The sequence below is a fragment of the Tupaia chinensis genome, unplaced genomic scaffold, assembly GCF_000334495.1.
Source record: "Tupaia chinensis unplaced genomic scaffold, TupChi_1.0 Scaffold000605_1, whole genome shotgun sequence".
Classification (NCBI taxonomy): Eukaryota; Metazoa; Chordata; class Mammalia; order Scandentia; family Tupaiidae; genus Tupaia; species Tupaia belangeri.
This window is the reverse complement of record NW_006160123.1, coordinates 2717281-2737880: the sequence shown is the minus strand read 5'-3', so window position 1 is coordinate 2737880 and position 20600 is coordinate 2717281. Positions and strand designations below refer to the sequence as shown.

The window sequence follows — 20600 nt, the reverse complement described above, 5'->3', positions numbered from 1 at the left end:
TAAAGCAAAAATCTCTCTTTAAAAAATTTTTTTTTTAATTTTAAAAAGTGAACGTACTCTGGGGTTGGCAGGTGGCATGGTAGTTAAGGGCGCTGGACTCCCATATGCCCAACTGCAGTTCAAGTCCCCGACCTGGCGGCTTGCTCTCTCATTTTCTCTCTCTCTGTCTCTCTCTGGTCAAATTAAAATAAATAAATAAATAAAGTTAAATAAAATAATTCTAAAATTTAAACAGTGAATGTACTCTGTGGGCAAGGAGTTCAGCTTTGTCCCAGGTCCCTGAACAGTGCACTGAATGGCACCCAGCACTCAGTAGGCACACTGTACATTTCTGTTGAGTCAAAGGGGCAATCATTTGTTTTCAACCAAGACACAATTAGGAAGTATCTTTCACCGATGTCAATTACTCCAGGTCCACTGAGGAGGAGCAGGGAGTGGGTGCCATCCTGACCCTGGGAGACCTCATCGCTATTTCACAATCCTCCCTTCTACCTGCCAACACTTCCTCTTAAAAAACCACGTCTGGAACAGGGAAGAAATTACTGAGGTAGAGGTGCCAGGATGACCACAATAGGATCTAACGTTACCCCCACAGCTCACATCACAGGGGAAGAATGAGTAACCCGCACAGCCACCAGCCCTTCCCAAGCTCTAGAACTGGTTCTACCACTCTCAGCACCCTGAGCACAGAGCCCAGAGCCCGCGAGGGGGCTGGGAGCTGGGAGCTGGGTCTCCTGCCACCTCCACTGGGCTCTGCCCCAGGCCCACAGCAGGACCTCTGACATCTGTCTGTCTCCAGCTTCTCCTCTTGAAGGGAAAGAACTCCTGAGTCACCTGGAAAAGCAAGGCGCTAAAGGGTCCAATAAATGTAAAGTAGACATCGTTAACTTAAAAGTCAGGGCCCTACAAAGAGGAGATCGTTACTTTTTTAAAGGCTGCTGTCTCTTGTCTAATACAAGTTGGAGCCAGGGAAGTCAGTGGTATGCGTAATTAGACCTGATTCTCAAAAACCAGGCTGAGAGCCTAGACTCAGATAAGGGGTGAGTGTGACAGGAGAGTGTGACAGCAGGTACCAAATGAACAAACCGCCCCAGGTGAGTCACCTAGAGATCCATTACCAGGCCCGGGTCCAGGAATGGGAGCCGGCAGTAATTACAGCCTGGGCCATGGCTTCTCCCCAGGCCCGGGGGAGGCAGACGTCTGCTCATTCCCTTACTGGTAGGAAGGCCAGAGAGTATGTGACTGCCTGACGTCACTGGCAGGAAGGGAACCACGGAGGTCAGGGCACTTAATCTAAAAGTCCTCTCTGCTTAAAAGCCTGGCCACCTTCATTCCTTTCTGCCCGAGGCCCACCCTGACAGGACACTACAGAGAAATCCCCAAATACAACACGTATAGGGAACCAGCCACCCCCAGACCAGCCCTTCAGTTCAATGCCCCCCAAATGTGGTACCAAGATGGTTCTGGGAAATCCAGACCTCATACTGACACTCTTAAGCTGCTAACCAAGCCCATGGTCCCCTCTCAGGACCGGGACCTGTGACTGGAACGACTAGGACCATGCACTCATTGGGCCTGGCCTCCTTCTTCCCAGATGCTGGCTCTGATCCCCCCTTTGGGATCTGGCCCTCAGCTCATCCCTGAGGTCACTCTTTAGCTCCTCCCATCCTTTGGGCTCTCACTTCTAGGCCTCCCCTTAAATGGAGTCTTGCTCTGTCATAATCCTCCCACTTCAATCTCCCAGTATCTCGCATCATAGGAGAGCAACTGAGCCTGGCTTATAGGGTGGGCCAGGAGTTGAATCCAGGCCTCAGCCTGCCAAATAGCAGTGTCAACTAATGCACTCCACCACAGCTGGGCTGACACATGTATTTAAACTACAGCCTCCCTCCTGGGCCTCAACCCCTGTCCTGCCCCGCTCCCCGCTTTAGCCTTCTTCCCAAACCAGCTCCTTTCCAGGAGCCCAGCCTCAGCTCTTCTTTCAGACCCTGCCTCCTCCCTCCCACCCTTATCTAAGCATCCCTATATCAGGCTCAGACCCCCAAATCCCTTCCATCTTCTTCTCAGCTTATAGATTCCTGCCCTCCAGCTCTGCCAGATACCCTGAGTCTGACTGCCCTTCACCTCAACCCACTGCCTGCTGTCACCTTCAAGCCTACAGACTCGTGTCCCCAGCCCCAAGGCCACTCCGCCCAGTCCTTGCCTTCTCCCAGGGTCTTGTAGAACTCCTCTCTGGGCTCTGGTCCTCCCTAGGTCTCTATTTTCCCCCCTTTATTGCAGTGCTTTCCATTTTAAACAAATTTATCTTAGTAAAAATGAGCTGATTTAAAGAAAATAGATAACAGTACTTATGGGGGGCAGGTAGGTAGTGTGGTGGTTAAGGGGCTGGACTCCCACATGGCTGACCACAGTTTGAGTCCTGGCCCTAATGGCTTGCCTTCTCACTTTCCATCTCTCTCTCTGGTCAAATTAAAAAATAACAAAAATAGAGACCAGCAGTTGGCATAATGGCTATGTCACTGGACTCTCATGTAGTCGACTGCGGTTTGAGTCCCGGACCCGGTGGCTTAAACTCATGCGGGGCGCGTGTGCGTGCGTGCCCAAGATCCCAAGAGGAGAATGGAGGAGAAGGGATTGTGGCACGGCCATCCCCCCTGGGGGGTGATTTCTCGCTTTCTATCTCTCTGTCTCTCTCTGTCTTCCTGGCGAGCGCACACGCCCTATAGCAAAAACTTCTCCAAAAAATAATAAGTAAAATTAAATAAATCTTTCAAAAAATAAAATAAATAACTGTATCCATGAATAGCAAGAAGAGGGGAAGCAGCTATGCAAACGGAAGACACTGTGAATGCCGCCTCGGCGGAGCTGCAAACGTGCTGTGGGAGGCTGACCCACTTCCTCAGGCTGTCCAGATCGGCTCAGTACCTGCGGGTTTACCCAAGTCGGCAGCTTTCCACGCAGAGGGACCAGTCTCCACAGGTGTCCCCAACAGAGCCGTGAGGCTCTCTGAGGCCCACAGACCCGCCTCTTGTTGCTCCTGCCATGTGGGTCATGGAAAAAGCTCTGAGAGAGGAGTAGAAAATTCAGGTTTGGGCAGGGGTTCTGCATTTACTAGCCACCTTAGGCTGGGCAAATCAAACTCTTTGAGACTTCGTTTTCTCACCTATAAAATGGAGCTAATAGTCCTAGCCTACCTCACAGGCTTGTTTTGAAGATCACATCAAATGAGATAATTCATGTGAAAGCACTTTGGTGTCATATAAATAGGAGGTATTATCTTGAATGCTAATGAATGGCTTACAACTCATGAATACAAATGAATCATACTGAACAGGCAGCCAAGAAACTTCAAACTTCCAGAGCTTCAGCCAGACAGCTTCAGCCAAGAGTGAGTTAACCATCAGAGAGATACTGAGAGGGCTTGGAGGCTGGCGCTAGAACCACCCCGCACTGGTCAAGCCCTGGGTGAGCAAATGACAGTCTTCAAGAGAAACCAGGCTCAGTGCCCATCGGTGCCCAACCTCGAGGCCTCAGCGGTTGGTCTAGAGATAAGAGGCTTTGGGAAAAGTTCTCTTTGGAGACAGCGGATGGCATCAGGCTCACCTCAAATGCAGAAGGGTTCCTAATGCCCACAGAATCAAGTCTAACCACCAGGGCCTAGAGGCCCAAACGCACGTTTTTCAGATTCGTCTCCTGTGACATCCTCAGCACACCCAGGGTGATGCCCCATTGTGTGTCATACCAGACACTTTTACTCCTGTTGCTTCACACTCGTTCTGCTCCCTGACACCTTTCTCTGTCCTCCATCATACAAACCAATTCTTCTTTTTTTAAAAGAATTATTTTATTTATGAGGCCAGCAGGTGGCATGGTGGTTAGAGTGTGCTGGACTCCCACATAGCCGACCGTGGTTGGAGTCCCGAACCTGGAGGCTTGCTTGCTTTCTCACTTTCTCTCTCTCTCTCTATCTCTTTTTCTCTCTCGCTCTGTTCCTCTCTGGTCAAATTAAAATAATTAAATAAATTAAGTTAAATAAAATACTTATTTTTAAAAAGAAAAACCATTAATACATCTTTTTTTAAAGAATTATTTTATTTAACTTTGTTTATTTATGTATTTATTTATTTACATTTGACCAGAGAGGAACAGAGCGAGAGAGAAAAAGAGATAGAGAGAGAGAGAGACAGAGAGACAGACAGTGAGAAATCACCCCCCAGGGGGGATGGTCACGCCGCAATCCCTTCTCCTCCATTCTCCTCTCAGGATCTTGGGCACACATGCACACATGCCCAGTATGAGTATAAGCCCCCGAGTCCAGGACTCGATCCTTGGTCGACTACATGGGAGTCTAGCGACACAGCTATTATGCCAGCTGTTGGTCCCAACAATTCTTTTTTTTTAAAGAGAGATTTTTTAAAAATAATTATTTTAACCGTATTTATTATTGTTATTATTTTCCAGTTTGACTAGAGAAAGGGAAAGTGAAAAGGGAAGTCACCAGGTCCAGGACTTGAACCATGGTTGGCCATGTGGGTGTCCAAGCACCTTTAACTGCCACGCCACCTACCAGCCCCTAGAGAGATTTTTGCTATAGGGCACGTGTGCTCATGGGAGAGAGAGAGAGAGACAGAGAGATAGAAAGTGAGAACTCACCTCCTGAGGGGATGGCCACACCACAATCCCTTCTTTTCCATTCTCCTCTCAGGATTTTGGTCACGCACCCACATGTGCCTGGTGTGAGCTTTAAGTTGTTGGGTCCGGATTCGAATTGCAGTCGACTGTAGGATTCCAGTGACATAACCATTATGCCATCTGTTGGTCCCTCCAAACCAACTCTTAACTTTTTAAGAAGCAGGTCTGCTCCATGACCTGGTAGTTAAGGCAGCCAAATACCACACAGCCAGCAACCTGGTTTGAGATCCTGATCTGGTGGCTTGAGACACACACAAAGCCCAAGTGCATATGTGCCCAATATCCCAAAAGGAGGGAGATAAAGAAGAAGGAACTGAGGTGTGACCAAACTCCATTGGGGTGGATGCTTTCTCTTTTCCCTGGCTCCCTTTCTCTCTCTCTCTCTCGTGAGCACATGCACCTTCTAGCAAAAAAAAAAAAAAAAACGTTTTTCTTAAATTATAAGAAACCATTTTTTTAGTTCAAAAAAAAAAAAAAAAGTTTTTCTTAAATTATAAGAAACAATTTTTTTAGTTTTTTTTGTTTTATTTTGCTGTAGGGCTCATGTGCTACCAGAGAGAGACAGAGAGAGAAAGAGAAAAAGAGAAAGCGAGAAATCATTACCCAGGGGATGCCATGCCACAATCCCTTCTCTTCCACTTTCCTCTTGGGATTTCAGACAAGCACGCACAAGTCCCTGGTGTGTTTCTCAAGCTGCTGGATCCAGGACTCGAACCACAAAATTGGCCATGTGTGATTCAGCCACCTAATTTACTTATGTCCCCGGCTGGCCCTCAAAATGCATTTTCAATCAGATGTATACTGGCTTCACCAAGTAATACCGACCAAGACAGAGAAAGCTATATACCCTTTGGAGGACTTCAAATGAAAGGAAAGGCTCCCAGACAGAAAAACAGATCCATAGGCTGCACAGGAGTGGAAAGAATATTAAACTGGGGCTGCAGGCTGGGCCTGATGCTTATTCACTGTATGGTCCTGCATAAGCTTCATAACCTCTCTGGATTTCTATCCTCCTGTGGATAAAATGAGGAGAGTAAATGAACATGAAGACCTTTTCTAACTCTGCTGTGAGATCATCTTTTCTTTCTTCAAGGATTTACACAAAAATCTTTCCTCAGAGAAGTGTCCCCTGATCCTGCCAATCACATGGATCACATTGTCTTCTTTACACCTACAGCATCTTCCTTGTACACATGTTTTGTAAAAGACAGGGTCTCACTGTGTCATAATCCTCCTGCCTCCCCCTCTCAAGTAACTGGGACCACAGGTGCACCCTACCACAGCAGGCTTCCAGATAGGATGTCAGGGGACCAGAAGTTGGCATAATGGCTATGTCGTTGGACTACCATGTAGTCAACCGTGGTTCGAGTCCTGGACCCAGTGGCTTAAACTCATGCCAGGCACGTATGCATGCGTGCCCAAGATCCTGAGAGGAGAATGGAGAAGGGATTGCAGCGCGGCCATCCCCCCGGGGGGGGATTTCTCCCTTTCTGTCTCTCTGTCTCTGTCTTTCTGGCGAGCACAAGTGCCCTACAGCAAAAACCTCTCCACAAAAAAACTAGGATGTCAGTTTGCTGCCAGGCTAGCCTTAAGCTCGCAGCCCTCCTGCCTGTCTCCCTGAGTCACTGGGATTACAGACACATGCCATCGCACCCAACGTTCAGGTTGGACCAGCTATCAGACCTGGACCTCCCGTGTGGTCACAGCCTGGTGAACACAGCATCTTAGCAGTGCACACCACCGTGGCTGGGCCCTCTTACACTTTTACGAACCTCTTTCATTCTGCCTCATAGTTCACTGTTTACTGCGCTGTGAGCTGTCAGAACATAGAAGTGACAGCTTACTCACCTCAGAGTCCCACCGTGCCCACACAGTACCTCATCTATTAATTTGTTGATCTGAACTAAACTCTGGTGACCCCTATTTTGTTAGTCTTGATTCCCTACCTCTTTCTACCTTGATCCCTGCCTCAATCAAGAATCACTCCTGTGTGGTTAGGTGAATAAGCACTAATCAGCCAGGACTGACATGAGCAAGAAGGAAGGAGTGGAGGATAACCTTGGACACGAGTAGGGGATGATCTGTATTTGACTTTAAAATTTATGGTGTATGGAGGGTGGCCTAACAATCAAAATAGCCAGAGCTAACGCGCAGCGTGCACGCACTCTGTGTCACGCACTGTGCCAAGTGCTTTCTTCACGAGGATCAAACCTCACAACAATGTCATCAAGGAGGGACTACCATCATTCTTATTTGCCTATGGTTAACCAAGGCACAGAGAGGTTTAATATTTGCTCAAGGTCACAGACTAGTCAGTATGGAGCTAGTACCCAGAGTCAGACTCTAAAGGTCACTTTCTTAACTGCTTACAAGTACAGAGGTGACTATGAAGGCACATTTACGAGTTCCACCATTTCTCAATGTTCTGGACTATGATTTCCATTTACCTCAACATACGGTAAATGTCACAAGCAAAAATTCTTGGCCTTACTTATTAAGATTAGTAAGACCAGGACCATGAGATGGCATAATGGTTACGTCTCTGGATTCCCAGAGTCGACCACAGTTCAAGTCCCACGCCTGGCAGCTTGAAACTCAGGCTGGGCACACGTGTGCCCAAAATCCCAAGAGAACAGAGGAGAAGGGATTGCAGCGTGGCAATCACCCCAGGGTAGGGGGTGATTTCTTGCCCTCTGTCTCTCTCTCTCCAATGAGTGCACATGCCCTATAGCAAAAATCTCTCTTGAGGACAAGCAGGTGGTATGGTGGTTAAAGTACTGGGCTCTCACTACAGTGCAAGTCCCCAGACCTGCAGGCTTGTTTTCTCACTTTCTCTCTCTCTCTCTCTCTCTCTCTCTCTTTCTCTCTGGTAAGCACATGTGCACTATAGAAAATTATAAAAACAATAAATAAAATTAGGTAAATAATTCTTAGGAAAAAAATTAGTGATAAAGAGTACTACTTTCTGTACTAAGGTTCTTTCTAGAAAATCACAATTTGATTAGGAAACAAACTTTCTAGGAGAACTAGCAACATTTAGTCTCTATATTTTAAGATGTTGGGCTCCTTGGGATCAGCAGTTAATGTAATGGCTATGTCGCTGAACTCTCATGTAGCTGACCGTGTTTTTCTATCTCTCTGTCTCTGGCGAGCACACACGCCCTATAGAAAAAAAAAAAAAACTCTCAAAAAAAATAATAATGGAGAATTATATAGTCTTAAATGTTTTAACTTATAAGGAATTTACATGTAAACTAAAGTATAAGTTATTAGACTCTTTATTTCAGAAGTGTTTTACAGAAATCTTACTTTTGATATTAAAAATTTACACAGATGTTGTATGTAGAGGTAAACTGTGATTTTAAGCACAAATCCCTATATCATTGCTAATTTTTAGCAAATTTTCCTTTTCACACATGAAATGTCTTTTATCTTTTATTCATGTTTAAAAATCTGTAAGTGGATAATTAGATGGTGTAATGGTTGCATTGCTGGACTACCATGTTCAAATCCTGGAACCAGTGACTTAAATCTCATGCTGGGCATATGTGTATGCATGCCTAAAATCCTGACAGGAGAATGGAGGAGAAGAAACTGCAGTGTGGCCATTTCCCTAGGGGTGTGATTTCTCACTTTCCCTCTGTCTCTCTCCAGTAAGCACATGTATCCTATGGCAAAAGCCTATAAATAAATAAATAAATAAAATAAAGATGGGCCCTTTCGCTGGCTTCAGAGCCTGGTGGTTACCATGGCTGGATTCCACACAGCCAAATATGCAGTTTGAGTCCCAGACCTCGTGGGTTGAGAAAAACACAGGACACGTGTGTGTGAGTGCGTGTGTGTGCGTGTGTGTGTGTGTGCGTGTGTGTGTGTGTATGCCTGAAGTCCCAGAAGGAAAATGAAAGAGAAGGGATTGTAGTGTGGCCAACCCCCTGGGGGGTGTTTTCTCTCTTTCTGTCCTTTTCTTCTTATAGCAAGAGAAAAAAAAAAATTAAAGAAATACACTACAGGGGAATAGCAGATGGCATAAAGGTTCCATCGCTGGACTCTCAAACGACCAACCGCAGTTCAAGTCCTGAACCTGATGGTTTGAAATTCACACCAGGTGCTTGTGGGCGTGTGCCCAAAATCATGACAGGAGACCAGAGGAGAGGGGATCGTGGCGTGGCCATCCCTCCAGGGGGTGATTTCTTGCTTTCTGTTTCTCTGTCTCTCTTATTCCAGCAAGCGCGAATGCCTTATCTTTCTCTAAAAAAGAAAGAACATCATTATTATTATTATTATTATTTTAATTTGAACAGAGAGAGAAAGGAAAAATGAGGAAGCAAGCCACCAGGTCCAGATCTCAAACAGTGGTTGACCATGTGAGAGTCCAGGCCATAACCACCATGCCACCTGCCAGCCCCAAGGGGGTGATATCTGAATGGAAATCTGAATAAGGTATGGAAGTAATAGTATAAATGCTCAAAGGAAGAATGTTCTAGCAAGATTAGCAAGTGTAAGGGTCCTAAAGCATACCCACTAGGATGGTTATTATCCAAAAAAGAAAATAACAAGGACTGGTGAGGATATGGAAAAATCGAAGCCCTTGTGCATTACTGGTGGAAAGGTTAAATGACACAGCCTTGGTGAGAGACAATCTGACAACTCCTATGACATTACACAAATTACCAGATCACCCAGCAATTCTACTTCTGGGTATGTAGCCACAAGAATCTGAAGTGGTAGACCAGCAGATGGTATTTTGATAAGGTAGTGGATTCCAACATGGCTGCCTGTGGTTCAAATCCCAGATCCAGGGAACCAGCAGTTAGTGTAATGGCTATGTTGCTGGACTCCCATGTAGTTGACCGCGGTTTGCGTCCCGGACCCGGTGGCTTAAAACTCATGCCAGGCGTGTGTGCGTGCGTGCCCAAGATCCTGAGAGGAGAATGGAGGAGAAGGGATTGTGGCGTGACCATCCCCCCTGGGGGGTGATTTCTTGCTTTCTGTCTCTCTGTCTCTCTCTGTCTGTCTGGGGAGCGCACGCGCCCTATAGCGAAAATCTCTCCAAAAAAAAAAAAAAAAAAATTCATAAATTAAAAAAAAAAAAAAAGAAAATTTGAAATGGGGACTCAAACAGATCTGTACACCTTTATTATTTATACTAGCTTCATTCATAACAGCCAAAAAGTGAAACAAACATCCACTGACAGATGAATGGATAAACAAAATACAGTGTATATATAAAATAAAACATTATGCAACCTTAAAGAGGAATTAAGTTTGGGGCCAGCAGGTGGCATGGTAGGTTAAGGTGCTAGACTGGCACATGGCCACCTGCAGTTTGAATCCCAGATTGAGTAGTTTGCCCTTTTCTTCTCTCTCTGTGTTTCTCTCTGGTCAAATAAAAAAATAATAGTAATAAAGATAAAAACTAAAATTACATTTTTTTAATTAATTATTTTTTTTAGAGAGAGATTTTTGCTATAGGGTACGTGCGCTCGTCAGACAGACAGAGACAGAAAGCAAGAAATCATCCCCCAGGAGGATGGCCACGCCACAATCCCTTCTCCTCCATTCTCCTCTCAGGATCTTGGGCATGCACGCACACGCGCCCGGCCTGAGTTTTAAGCCACCGAGTCTGGGACACGAACTGCAGTCAACTACATGGTAGTCAGCGACATAGCCATTATGCTAACTGCTGGTCCCCTAAAATTACATTTAAAAAAAGTTTTTAAATGGAAAAAGATGGGAATTAAGTTCTATGCTGGGCACACCCACGATTATGCCCATACTCATGGGCTGGTTAGAAGGCTGAAGGTGAGGATCATGGTATGACAAGACACTGTTGGAGGGTCCCTGTCTCTCTTGCTTTCTGTCAAGAAATGAATAAACTTGGGACCAGCAGTTAGCGTAATGGCTATGTCGCTGGACTCCCACGTAGTCGACCGCGGTTCGAGTCCCGGACCCGGTGGCTCAAACTCACGCCGGGCGCGTGTGCGTACGTGCCCAAGATCCCGAGAGGAGAATGGAGGAGAAGGGATTGTGGCGTGGCCATCCCCCCTGGGGGGTGATTTCCTGCTTTCTATCTCTCTGTCTCTCTCTGTCTGTCTGGCGAGCGCACGCGCCCTATAGCAAAAACCTCTCACAAAAAAAAAAAAAAAAGAAAAAAAATGAATAAACTTAAGAATGGTTAATAATAAAATTTTAAAAAGTGAAATTCTGACACATGCTGCAACATGGATGAACCTCCACAACATTAAGTGAAGTAAGCTAAACACCAGGCCAGCCTATGGCCTGGATCCCAAATGACTGACTGAGCAGTTTGAGTTGTGGATCCTGTGACTTGAAATACACACCTGGCACATGTGTGTGTGTCCGAACTCCTGAGAGAATGGAGGAGAAGGGATTATTCTTGGCCATTCCCTGGGGAGTAAAGGGGTTGTGATTTCTCACTTTCCCCTCTCTCTGTGTCTGTCTGTCTCTCTCTGGCTAGTGCATGTGCCCTATGGCAAGAAAAAGAACAAATTAAACGTTTTTTTAAAATTTGTTGTAGGGTGCCTGTTCTCACCAGACAGAGGGAGAAAAAGAAAGTGAGAAAGCATTCCTCTGGGCCTGGGGGAATGACCAACCTTCCATTCCACATCCATTATTTTTCGTCTGGGATTTTTAAGTTTTTGTTTGTTTTTTGTTTGTTTGTTTTTAGGTTTTTACCATAGGGCATGTGTCAGGAAAGACAGGCAGAGAGAGGGAAAGTGAGAAATCACTGCCCCACCCTATAGAGGGAAAGTGAGAAATCACTGCCCCATCCCAGCATCTTGGGGCCCACGGGCCAATCCCTTCTCCATTTTCCTCTCAGGAGTTTAGGCACACTTGCACATGCACTAGGTGTGATTTATAAGCTGCTGGGTCCAGGACCCAAGTTGCTCAGTCAGCCACCTGGGACCTAGCTTCCTTAACCACTATGCCACAAGTGGGCCTGATAACAGATTTATTATTATTATTATTGTTATTGTTATTATTTTTGTCGAGGTCTTTTGCCTCAGAGCGTGTGTGCTCCCCAGAGAGCAAGAGAGACAAAGTCGGTGAGAGGGAAGGTGAAAAATCATCCCCCTGCAGGGATGGCCACGCAGCAATCCCTTTTCCTCCATTCTCCTCCTGGGATCTTGGGTATGCATGCACATGCGCCCAGTGTGATTTATGAAGCTACCAGGTCCAGGATTCTAACAGTGGTCGGCCATGTGGGAAGCCAGCCACGCAACCATTATGCCATCCACTGCTCCCTGCCCCCATAACGGAAATCTTAAGTCCAGCTTGAACAGTTTCACGCCCTGGTCCCTTTAGCAGCACTAATGTAGGTGGACTGTCAAGCCACCTGACTTACTCAACTCCTGGCTTGGGCCCAAAACTAGAACGTGCTGGGAAAGGAAAGAGCTAAGCATCTGCTGTTTGAAAAGAGCCAAATGAAAATAAAAACAGACACAGCTAGCTCATAGGTCACACCGCCAATGTGGTGTTAAGGAAGCAGTCAAGAAGCCCCAAGAGTTCATCCTTCCGCCGTAGGCTCTAAGTAAAGTTAATCAGCTTGCAGGAGAAAGCTGAAATAAAACACCTTCAGGGACGCCGAGGCTGAGACTGCGCAGGCGCAGAGAGGAGGGCTCTCTCTCCCAGGTTCCCCGCGGTCTCTCCTGGACAGAAGCCACAGGAAGAGAACAGCCACCCAATGCGAGGGGCACTCCGTGACCCCCTTCCTCGTATGGCTCTCACATCGTCCGAAAAAGTCTAACAGCGAAGCTTCCGTGGCCGTCGGGCCGCCCTAGCTCCCAGCCAGGCGGGCCGAACCTGGAATGCCGGTGCCTACTGCGAGGCGAGGCGCCAGGACAGGAAGGGCCGCCAGGCCGCTCAGGATCAGCTTTCCTCACCACCATCCTCACCTCTTTGTCCACCGCCTTCTCCTCAATGCCTAACAGCGCGTACAGATCCATGTCTAAGAGCTCCTTGGTCACCGCCATGGTTCCAGACCTGACTGGACTCGTACTACAACTCCCAAGAGTCTAAGCGTGCGTGGCCCCAGCCGGCCGCATGGCGCTTAGCCTCCTGGGAATTGTAGTACTCTGGGTCAGGCTTGTCTGAGTGGGAAGTGGAGAAACTGTCGTGAAAGAACTACGACTCCCAGCAGCCCCTGTTCCTTCTGCGGCCGCTCTCTGTGAGGGGGCGCGTCCGGGTTCCCCGCCCCAGGCCGCTGCGGCCGGGCGCTGGTGGGCGTGTGGAGCTGGGCGGGGCTGGGTGAGGGTCGAAGGGAGCGCTGGATCGGTCCCCGCGACCCCTGCTCTGCAGACCCTGCTTTGACAGGAGCCACGATGGAGAGTAGGTGCTATGGCTGCGCTGTGAAGTTCACCCTCTTCAAGAAGGAGGCGAGTCTTTTCTCCCCAAGGGCTAGAGGGCCAGGGAGGACGCGGAGGAGAGGGAAAAGCGCGGGACTTCCAGTCCGAAGATTGGGCTTTACCGTCTCTTTCCAGCTGTGTGGTTTTGAAGTCATTGAGCCTCAGCTCCCGTTTCTGTAAAATGGGACTAACACTCCCTCGCCTTCGGGGTTGATGTGAGGGTCCAGTGAGGTGTGGAGGTGAAAGTTCCCTAGAAACGGAAACGCGCTGCTCTCATTTTTGAAAAGTTACGCTTTACTGTAGGCCAAAGGTAGTTGCCTTCTGTACCCCCTGCACGTCCGCAGCCCGGACTCATTTAATATCCTGTAACCACCGTCCACCACACCGTGCCGTTATTTCCTGCTCTGAAACCTTTCCCATCCCACAGCCTGCCTTTATCCAGGTCTCCTGAGTTGTATTTCCACACTTCTTCCTACCCCTAGGGAACCGATCTTGGACTCCGCACAGACCTGCCAAGTTCCCCTGCGATCAACTGCAGGCTTTCTTTGCCCGCATTGAGGTCAGGGCACCTGACCATAAGATGATGGGACCAAATGGGGTGAACTAATGGCAAATAGGATAGCAGGGCTGTGTAGTACTTAAAAACCTAGGTTTTGGAATCAAGATTCGATTTTGAGCTCTGCCTTATTCCAGGGTAACTTTGGTTTGGGCAAGTCATGTAACCTCTGACCCTCTCTAAAATAGGAATTATAGGGACCAGCGGATGCATAATGGTTATGTTGCTGAATTCCCACATAGTCAACAGCGTTTAGAGTCCCAGACCTGGCAGCTTGAAATTCATGTCGGGTGTGTGTGCATGCCCAAGATGCCTAGAGGAGTACAGAGAAGGGATCGTGGCATGGCCATCCCAGGGAATGATTTCTCACTTTCTGTCTCTCTGGTGAGCACCTTATAGCAAAATTTTCTCTAAAAAAATAATAAATAAATAGGAGGTATAATGGCAGGCATAAGGGTTAGGTAAAGTACTGTGTATAAATTGTGAGGATCAAATCAGAAGATGAATATTAATTAAGTACTGAGCTTAGTGGGCCAGCAGGTGGTATGGTGATTAAGGGAGCTGGACTCCCATATGGCCAACCGCAATTCCAGTCCTGGACCTGGCTGCTTGCTTTCTCAATTTCTCTCTCTCACTCTCTGTCCCTCTCTGGTCAAACTAAAAATAAATAAAGTTAAATAAAATAATTTTTTTTTAAAAAAGTACTGAGCTTAGTGCCTGGTACATAGTAAGTGCTTAGTAAATGGAGACTATTGTTATCATCCCATCCTGAGCCAAGCCTCCCTGGTCTCTGCTAGAGCAGAGAAAGCGTGGGCTCTGTAATCTCTCTGAGTCTCCTTTGTTCAAAGTCAATGGCCTCTGTCTTCTGTACTCCTGTGTTGAATTGAAGATAGGGCAAAAAGCTTGGGAATTTTGCATGAAGCTTCCTTTGATTTGAATAAGAGACTGGAACCGGAGGAAGTGTTTTACCCATTGCCGGTACCTCTCCCTCGGCCTCAGGGGCGCTGCTTCCTCCGTGAGCTGGTCACAACTTCAGTATCTTCTCTCTGTGTGGGCTCAGAGGGTCACAGGGAGAAGCCTGCAGGCGCAGGTGAGAGGTAGATACTCCTGCTTCATGTCTCTTGTAGTATGGCTGTAAGAACTGTGGCCGGGCCTTCTGTTCCGGCTGCCTTGGCTTCAGTGCAGTGGTGCCTCATACTGGGAACACCCCACAGAAAGTCTGCAAGCAGTGTCATGAGGTCCTGACCAGGTGAGGGGCATGTATTCAGCCAACCATGGCGGTGGGCTCCTGGCCAGACTTCCAAGCCTTGTGCTCTGTGGTTGGAGGTCAGTTCCAGAAGTGTTTGGGGCAAGGGCACTGACTGGCAGGACTTCTGACACTGTGTTTTTTTGTCTATAGAGGGTCAGCTCCTGCCAACGCCTCCAAATGGTCACCACCTCAGAACTACAAGAAGTAAGTGCTGAAGAAAAAGAAAAATGGGGACGGGGAAAGGACCAGGGCAGGCGCACCTCTGAGCCTCAGATAAGCACAGTGTCAGGAGGATACCCACCTCCCAGGTACCTGACTGCCCCTTTCGGGCTCAGGAGGCAGCTCTTCTGCCCTATCCAGAAAAACCATTGGCACATCTTTCTCTCTCACTGGCCTCTCTGGCTGGTTGGCCAGGTTGGGCTTTAGAACAAGTTGAGCAAGGACCATGAAAGACCAAAGCCTATTGGAGACTTCCCTAGATGCCCAGAATTGATTTAGATGGGAAACTGCGCATGCGTGCCTTCACTTCTCCCTTCTGCCTTCTTCAAGAGCCTCTCTCTTATCCTACCAGGCGAGTGGCTGCCTTAGAAGCCAAACAGAAGCCTAACACTCCCCGGAGCCAGGGACTGACCAAACAAGACCAGGTCATCGCTGAGCGCCTAGCACGCCTCCGCCAGGAGAACAGGCCCAGTGAGTGCGGACAGGCAGAGGGACGAAAAGGACACAGTTCAGGGCCTTTGGGACTGGGACTCCTCTGGCCCTTACAAGGCTCCCCTGTGCCAATTGCAGAGGCAGTGCCCTCACAGGCAGAGATAGAGGCACGACTGGCTGCGCTAAGGGATGAGCCTCGGGGTTCCATCCCTTCCACCCAGGAGATGGAGAAACGGCTTGCCATATTGCAGGGCAGAGTCCCACCTTCTCAGAGCCCCCAGCCGGTGAGTGCTATAGCTTCGGAGGGGACAGAAGCCCAGATACATGTACTTTAATGCACTCCGCAGAAGTTGGTGAACCTCCCGCTTGTGCCTCTTGATCCTCAGACCTGCCTCCAGCCAAGGAACCAGGAACAAGCAGCAGGCTTGGGTGGGGCAGGAAATAGTGTACCCTCAGTCGTGTTGGGGATTGCTAGGCCTACTCGGTTATGTGGGTCTTTGATTCCTCCCCCTTCCCTGGGCTTTGAGAACTCATCAGCATCCACCCCTGGCCTACATTGGTCTGGGCCGTCAGCCGTAGTCTTCCCCTACTTCCACTCCCCACTGAAGTTCTTCCCTCCACACAGGCACACCAGCCACCAGACACCAGGACCCATGCCCAGGAGGCGCAGGATCTGCTGACGCAGCTGGCCGCTGAGGTGGCTATTGACGAGAGCTGGCCACAAGGAGGCCCAGGTAACCCCTCTACCCGGCTCCCCCAGGGCCCAACCCCACCTCTTTTCCCAGGTGGAAGAGGCTCTGCTGCCTGTGCTCTGGGAGATAAATGCAAATCAGAGAATTATTAATACTATGAGAGTTCACTACAGGAGTATCGTTTATTGAGTGCTTATTCCAGAGGCAGCAGAGCAAACCTCGTGATTGAGTGAGTGCACACTAGTGCTAGCACACACTAGCTCTTTGACCCTGGGCAGATTACCTGACCTAAGTCTCACTTTTCCTCATCTGTAAAAGAGAGATACACACAGTAAAACCTACCTCATGGGAAAGTCATGAGGAAGGGATGAGATCATAAAATCCAGTAAATGCTCGAGACTCTACCTGGCTCGCAGTAAGTGCTCAGAGAATGTTCTCTGCAGTGATGGTGGCAATAGGACGTAGCAGCTGTTTAAATTTCAGTTGAATTAAACCGAAATAAAATTCAGAGTTCAGTTGCCTAATCAGCTGCATTTCACGTGCTCACTGGTCACCTGGGTTTATAGCTACCACCTCGGACAGCGCAGATGCAGAATATGATGTGGATGTTGCCGGCAGCGCTGGAAATTCTGTCAGTGAGGTTCGAGGGCATCAGAGCAGCGGTTCTCAACCACAGCTGACTTTTCTCCCCAGGGTGCTTTTCGGCAGTGTTGGGAGACTTTTTGGTTATCACAACTCGGGGTACTACTGGTATCTAGAGGGTAGAAGACAGGGTTGCTGCTAAACACATCTAAAATACATGAGATAGCCTCCCAGAATAGCTGGTCCAGAGTGTCGATAGGACCGGGACTGAGAAACCCAACTGTGTAGAGACTCAGTCTCATTGAATATCCTCAGCAATCGTTTGAGGTATGTACTGTCGTCCTTATTTGTAAATGAGCGAACTGAGACCTGGTGAGCTTCAGGAATTTGGCCAGGGTCACACAACCGAAGCAACAGAGCAGGGACTAGAGCCCAAAGCTGTGTGAGTTCAAACCTCTTGTTGTGAAACTCTGAGCTGAAGGTGGCCATGTCAGAGCCACACCTGCTCTGCTAACATTCTTCCTGCCCGGTGATATTCAAGACCTCAGCTTCCCTTTCCATACTGCCCCCAGGAAATGTAAATTCCAGCCCTGGAAGGCAAAGAGACTGGTCGAACCTTGACCTCCTCAAATATGGGTCCTTCAAGGAAGTGATTCTCAAACCCTGAGATACTCACCCTGAATGCAGCATGTTAGAATATGAGGGGAGTGAGGCCAGCAGGTAGCATGGTGGTTAAGGTGCTGGATCCCATATGGCTGACTCTATGGTTTAAGTCCTGGACTCGTGGCTTGAAAAACACACCGGGCATGTGTGTGTGCCCAAAATCCTGAGAGGAGAATGGAGGAAAAGGGACTGTGGTGTGGCCCTCCCTGGGGCATGATTTTTCTCTCTCTCTTTCTCTGTCTCTGGCAAGCACACATGCCCTTATGGCAAAAATCTGAAAAGAATGAAAGGTTGTGAAATAGGCTCAGGCTCAGGAGGAGAGGTTTTGGAACAGCTCTGCCTCCCTGACTGCCTTACTCCTTCCAGCTGTCTCTGTCCAGAATGACCTCAACCGGGGGGGCCCAGGACCGAGCACTCACTCTGAGAGGCAGGCTGGGCGGTCCCTGGAGGAGGAGAAGAACAGGCTGCTGGCCGAGGCGGCCATCGCGCTGCGGGAGGAGAACACCAGGCAGGACAGGATCCTGGCCCTTGCCAAGCGGCTGGCTGTGCTGCGGGGACAGGACCCTGATACAGGTAGATGCTGGGGAGCAGCCGCTCCCCACCCCAGGCCACGGCCTCCCCACCCCAGGCCACGGCCTCCCTGCCAGCGCTGAGTTGGGTTCTGAGGGTCCATTTGCCCAGAGCCCCAGGAAAGGTATGGGGCGAAGCAGTGGGCGAGGGATCCGTGGCAGCCATCGGGGCAGGAGGACCTTCAGTCTGTTCAGACGCTGAGGTTCTGTAACTGTTCCACAGCACTCAGGGCGCCTTAAGTGCTGGCCGAGCCCTGCAGGTGTGGGGTAAGGAGGTACAGGGTCTGATGACCAGAGTGACTGAAGAAGCTTCTCAGCTGTGACAGGAGTGCTCCTGGGAATCGAATGAGTTTCAGGAAGCAAGAGAACAGCCACTCAATGAAATCTCTCACTCTCACTCCTCCTCCTCCTGCTCCTGTCCACCCCTCTTCAAGTGACCCTCCAGGACTATCGCCTCCCAGACAGTGATGACGATGAGGATGAGGAGACAGCCATCCAGAGAGTCCTGCAGCAGGTGGGCCCTGGCCTGCCTTGTCTTGCCTCTGCCCCACCATTCCCCCCTCTACTCTGGGGCTGGTGGGCAGTCCCTGTGCCCCCTGTTCAGTAGGGGCTGCACTGTCTCTGTGATCCAGATCTGCCCTCGGGCCCCTTGAGGTGGGAAATCAGCAGCCATAGGTAACAGGTAAAGAAACATGAGAGGGGGAGCCAGCAGTTGGCATGGTGGTTAAGGGCACTGGACTCCCACATGGCGACCACGGTTCACATCCTGGACCTGGCAGATTGCTTCTCACTTTCTCTCTCTCTCTCATCAAGTCAAAAGTAAATAAATAAAGTTAAATAAAATAATTAAAAAAAAGAAAGAAAGAAAGAAAGATGAGTGGGACCAGCAGATGGCATAATAGTTACATCACTGGACTCCCATGTAGTCCACCGTGGTCCAAGTCCCGGGTCTGGCAGCTTAAAATTCATGCTGGGGGTGAGGGGCCAGCAGGTGACATGGTGGTTAAGGGTGCCTGGACTCCTACATGGCCGGTGGTGGTTCAAGTCCTGGGCCTGGTGACTTGCTTTCTCACTTTCTCTCTCTGTCCTTCTCTGATCAAATTAAAATAAATAAATAAAGTTAAACAAAATCATTCTTAAAACAAACAAACAGAAAAAAAAAAACATACTGGGTACATGTGCATGCATACCCAAAATCCTGAGAGGAAAATGGAGAAGGGATTGCAGCGTGGTCATCCTCCCTAGTGGGAGATTTCTCACTTTCTGTCTCTGTCTCTCTCTCTCTCTGTCTCTCTAGTAAGCATATGTGCCCTATAGCAAAAATCTCTTTAAAAAAAAAAAAAGATGTTAAGCAGCTGAGGCCACAGAGCACAGGAATACTGGGAGAGGGTGGGCTGGGCCTGGAGCAGGGGTAGTACCGCTTCCCACCCTGTCCACAGCTCACTGAAGAAGCTGCCCTGGATGAGGCCAGTGGCTATAACATCCCCGTGGAGCCGGCCCCTCGAGCCCAGGCCCACCCCTGCAGGGCAGAACCTGAGGTGAGAGAAGATGCCCAGGCCGCCACAGCCTTCTTCCCGGCCTGACTGTTCCCACAACAACCATACCCAACCGGGATCCTTTCTTCCCCATTCCCCCTGTCCCTGAAGGCCACGGCCCCCAGACCTGAGGCTGAGGAAGAGGAGCTCCCCTGGTGTTGCATCTGCAATGAGGATGCCACACTGCGCTGCACTGGCTGCGACGGAGACCTCTACTGTGCCCGCTGCTTCCGGTGGGTGCGGGAGCGAGTTCTGTAGGACTGGGAGGGCTCGTGGGCCACCTGGGATCCCTGATTTCCATCCCTCTTCTCCACAGAGAAGGCCATGATGCCTTTGAACTCAAAGAGCACCAGATATCTGCCTACAAGCCGCCACGTGCAGGCCGAGAGCACTGAGGAGACCCTGCTCCTGCGAAGGCTGTCCTGCAGGCATCCCACAGGCGGAGTCCCCACCTCTGGGCCCAGCCTCGGCCTCTGATGGAGAGCACGTCAGGCTCTGCCGATGATGGGCACGCCCCTTCCTGGCCTCAGTGTTCATGGAAGGAGGAAAGATTCCCCACTCAACTCAGTGACTGGAGGAGCCAGAGAAAAGGGAAAGTAGAGGCCCACCGACCAGAAGTCTGGGCCAGAAGGGAGAGGCATGATGGGGAAAGGCCAGGGCAGATGTAAGGGTGAACATGGACCCTGGTGCAAGGGCCCAGGGCCCTCCCTGGCACTGAGTGGATCTAATAAAGTATGTGGATTCACTAGGCCCAGCTTCTCTTATCTTTAGAGCCCTGCGTGCCTGGAACCTGGCCCCGTGAGTGGTGGCGAGAGAGCAGGCCATAAGCACAATCGTGTGGAATGAGGGGAAAGGTTGAGACATCTCGTAAGCTTCTCCAGGCAGGTACAGTCCCGCCCATCCTGGTGGCCTCAGACATAGGCATGAATATCCAGTCAGCTGAGCTGTGTGCTTCCTGCTCTGGGCAGCCTGCTGAGCCACCAGGCCCCACCAGCCTGGATTTCTAGCCTCTCCTGTACTCGGTGCCTGCGGGATCAATGCACAC

General features: G+C 49.3%; 2 protein-coding genes across 2 annotated transcripts in view; one reads left to right on the top strand and one right to left on the bottom strand.

Annotated features, from left to right (window-relative positions):
- Positions 1-12741, bottom strand: part of DNAJC17 (DnaJ heat shock protein family (Hsp40) member C17) — a 37577-nt gene extending 24836 nt beyond the window's left edge. The window contains exon 1 of the mRNA XM_006158684.3: positions 12609-12741. Coding sequence (XP_006158746.1) covers positions 12609-12686 — 78 coding nt within the window. The 5' untranslated portion in view covers positions 12687-12741. The remainder of the gene's footprint in view (positions 1-12608) is intronic.
- A 156-nt stretch (positions 12742-12897) lies between these two features.
- ZFYVE19 (zinc finger FYVE-type containing 19) lies at positions 12898-20305 on the top strand. Its single transcript, XM_006158685.3, has 11 exons — positions 12898-13088; positions 14742-14863; positions 15014-15067; positions 15435-15553; positions 15653-15798; positions 16140-16248; positions 17818-18024; positions 18455-18534; positions 19460-19558; positions 19667-19788; positions 19872-20305. Exons 1-11 carry the CDS (start codon positions 13035-13037, stop codon positions 19948-19950), a joined length of 1191 nt encoding a protein of 396 aa, XP_006158747.1. The 5' UTR covers positions 12898-13034; the 3' UTR covers positions 19951-20305.
- The last annotated feature ends 295 nt before the right edge of the window (positions 20306-20600 follow it).

Coding starts and splice junctions, on each gene's coding strand:
- ZFYVE19 (XM_006158685.3), top strand. CDS start 13,035: ATGGAGAGTAGGTGCTATGGCTGCGCTGTGAAGTTCACCCTCTTCAAG. Junction 18,535..19,459: donor TCCAGAGAGTCCTGCAGCAG/GTGGGCCCTGGC, acceptor CCCTGTCCACAG/CTCACTGAAGAAGCTGCCCT. Junction 19,559..19,666: donor CCTGCAGGGCAGAACCTGAG/GTGAGAGAAGAT, acceptor CTGTCCCTGAAG/GCCACGGCCCCCAGACCTGA.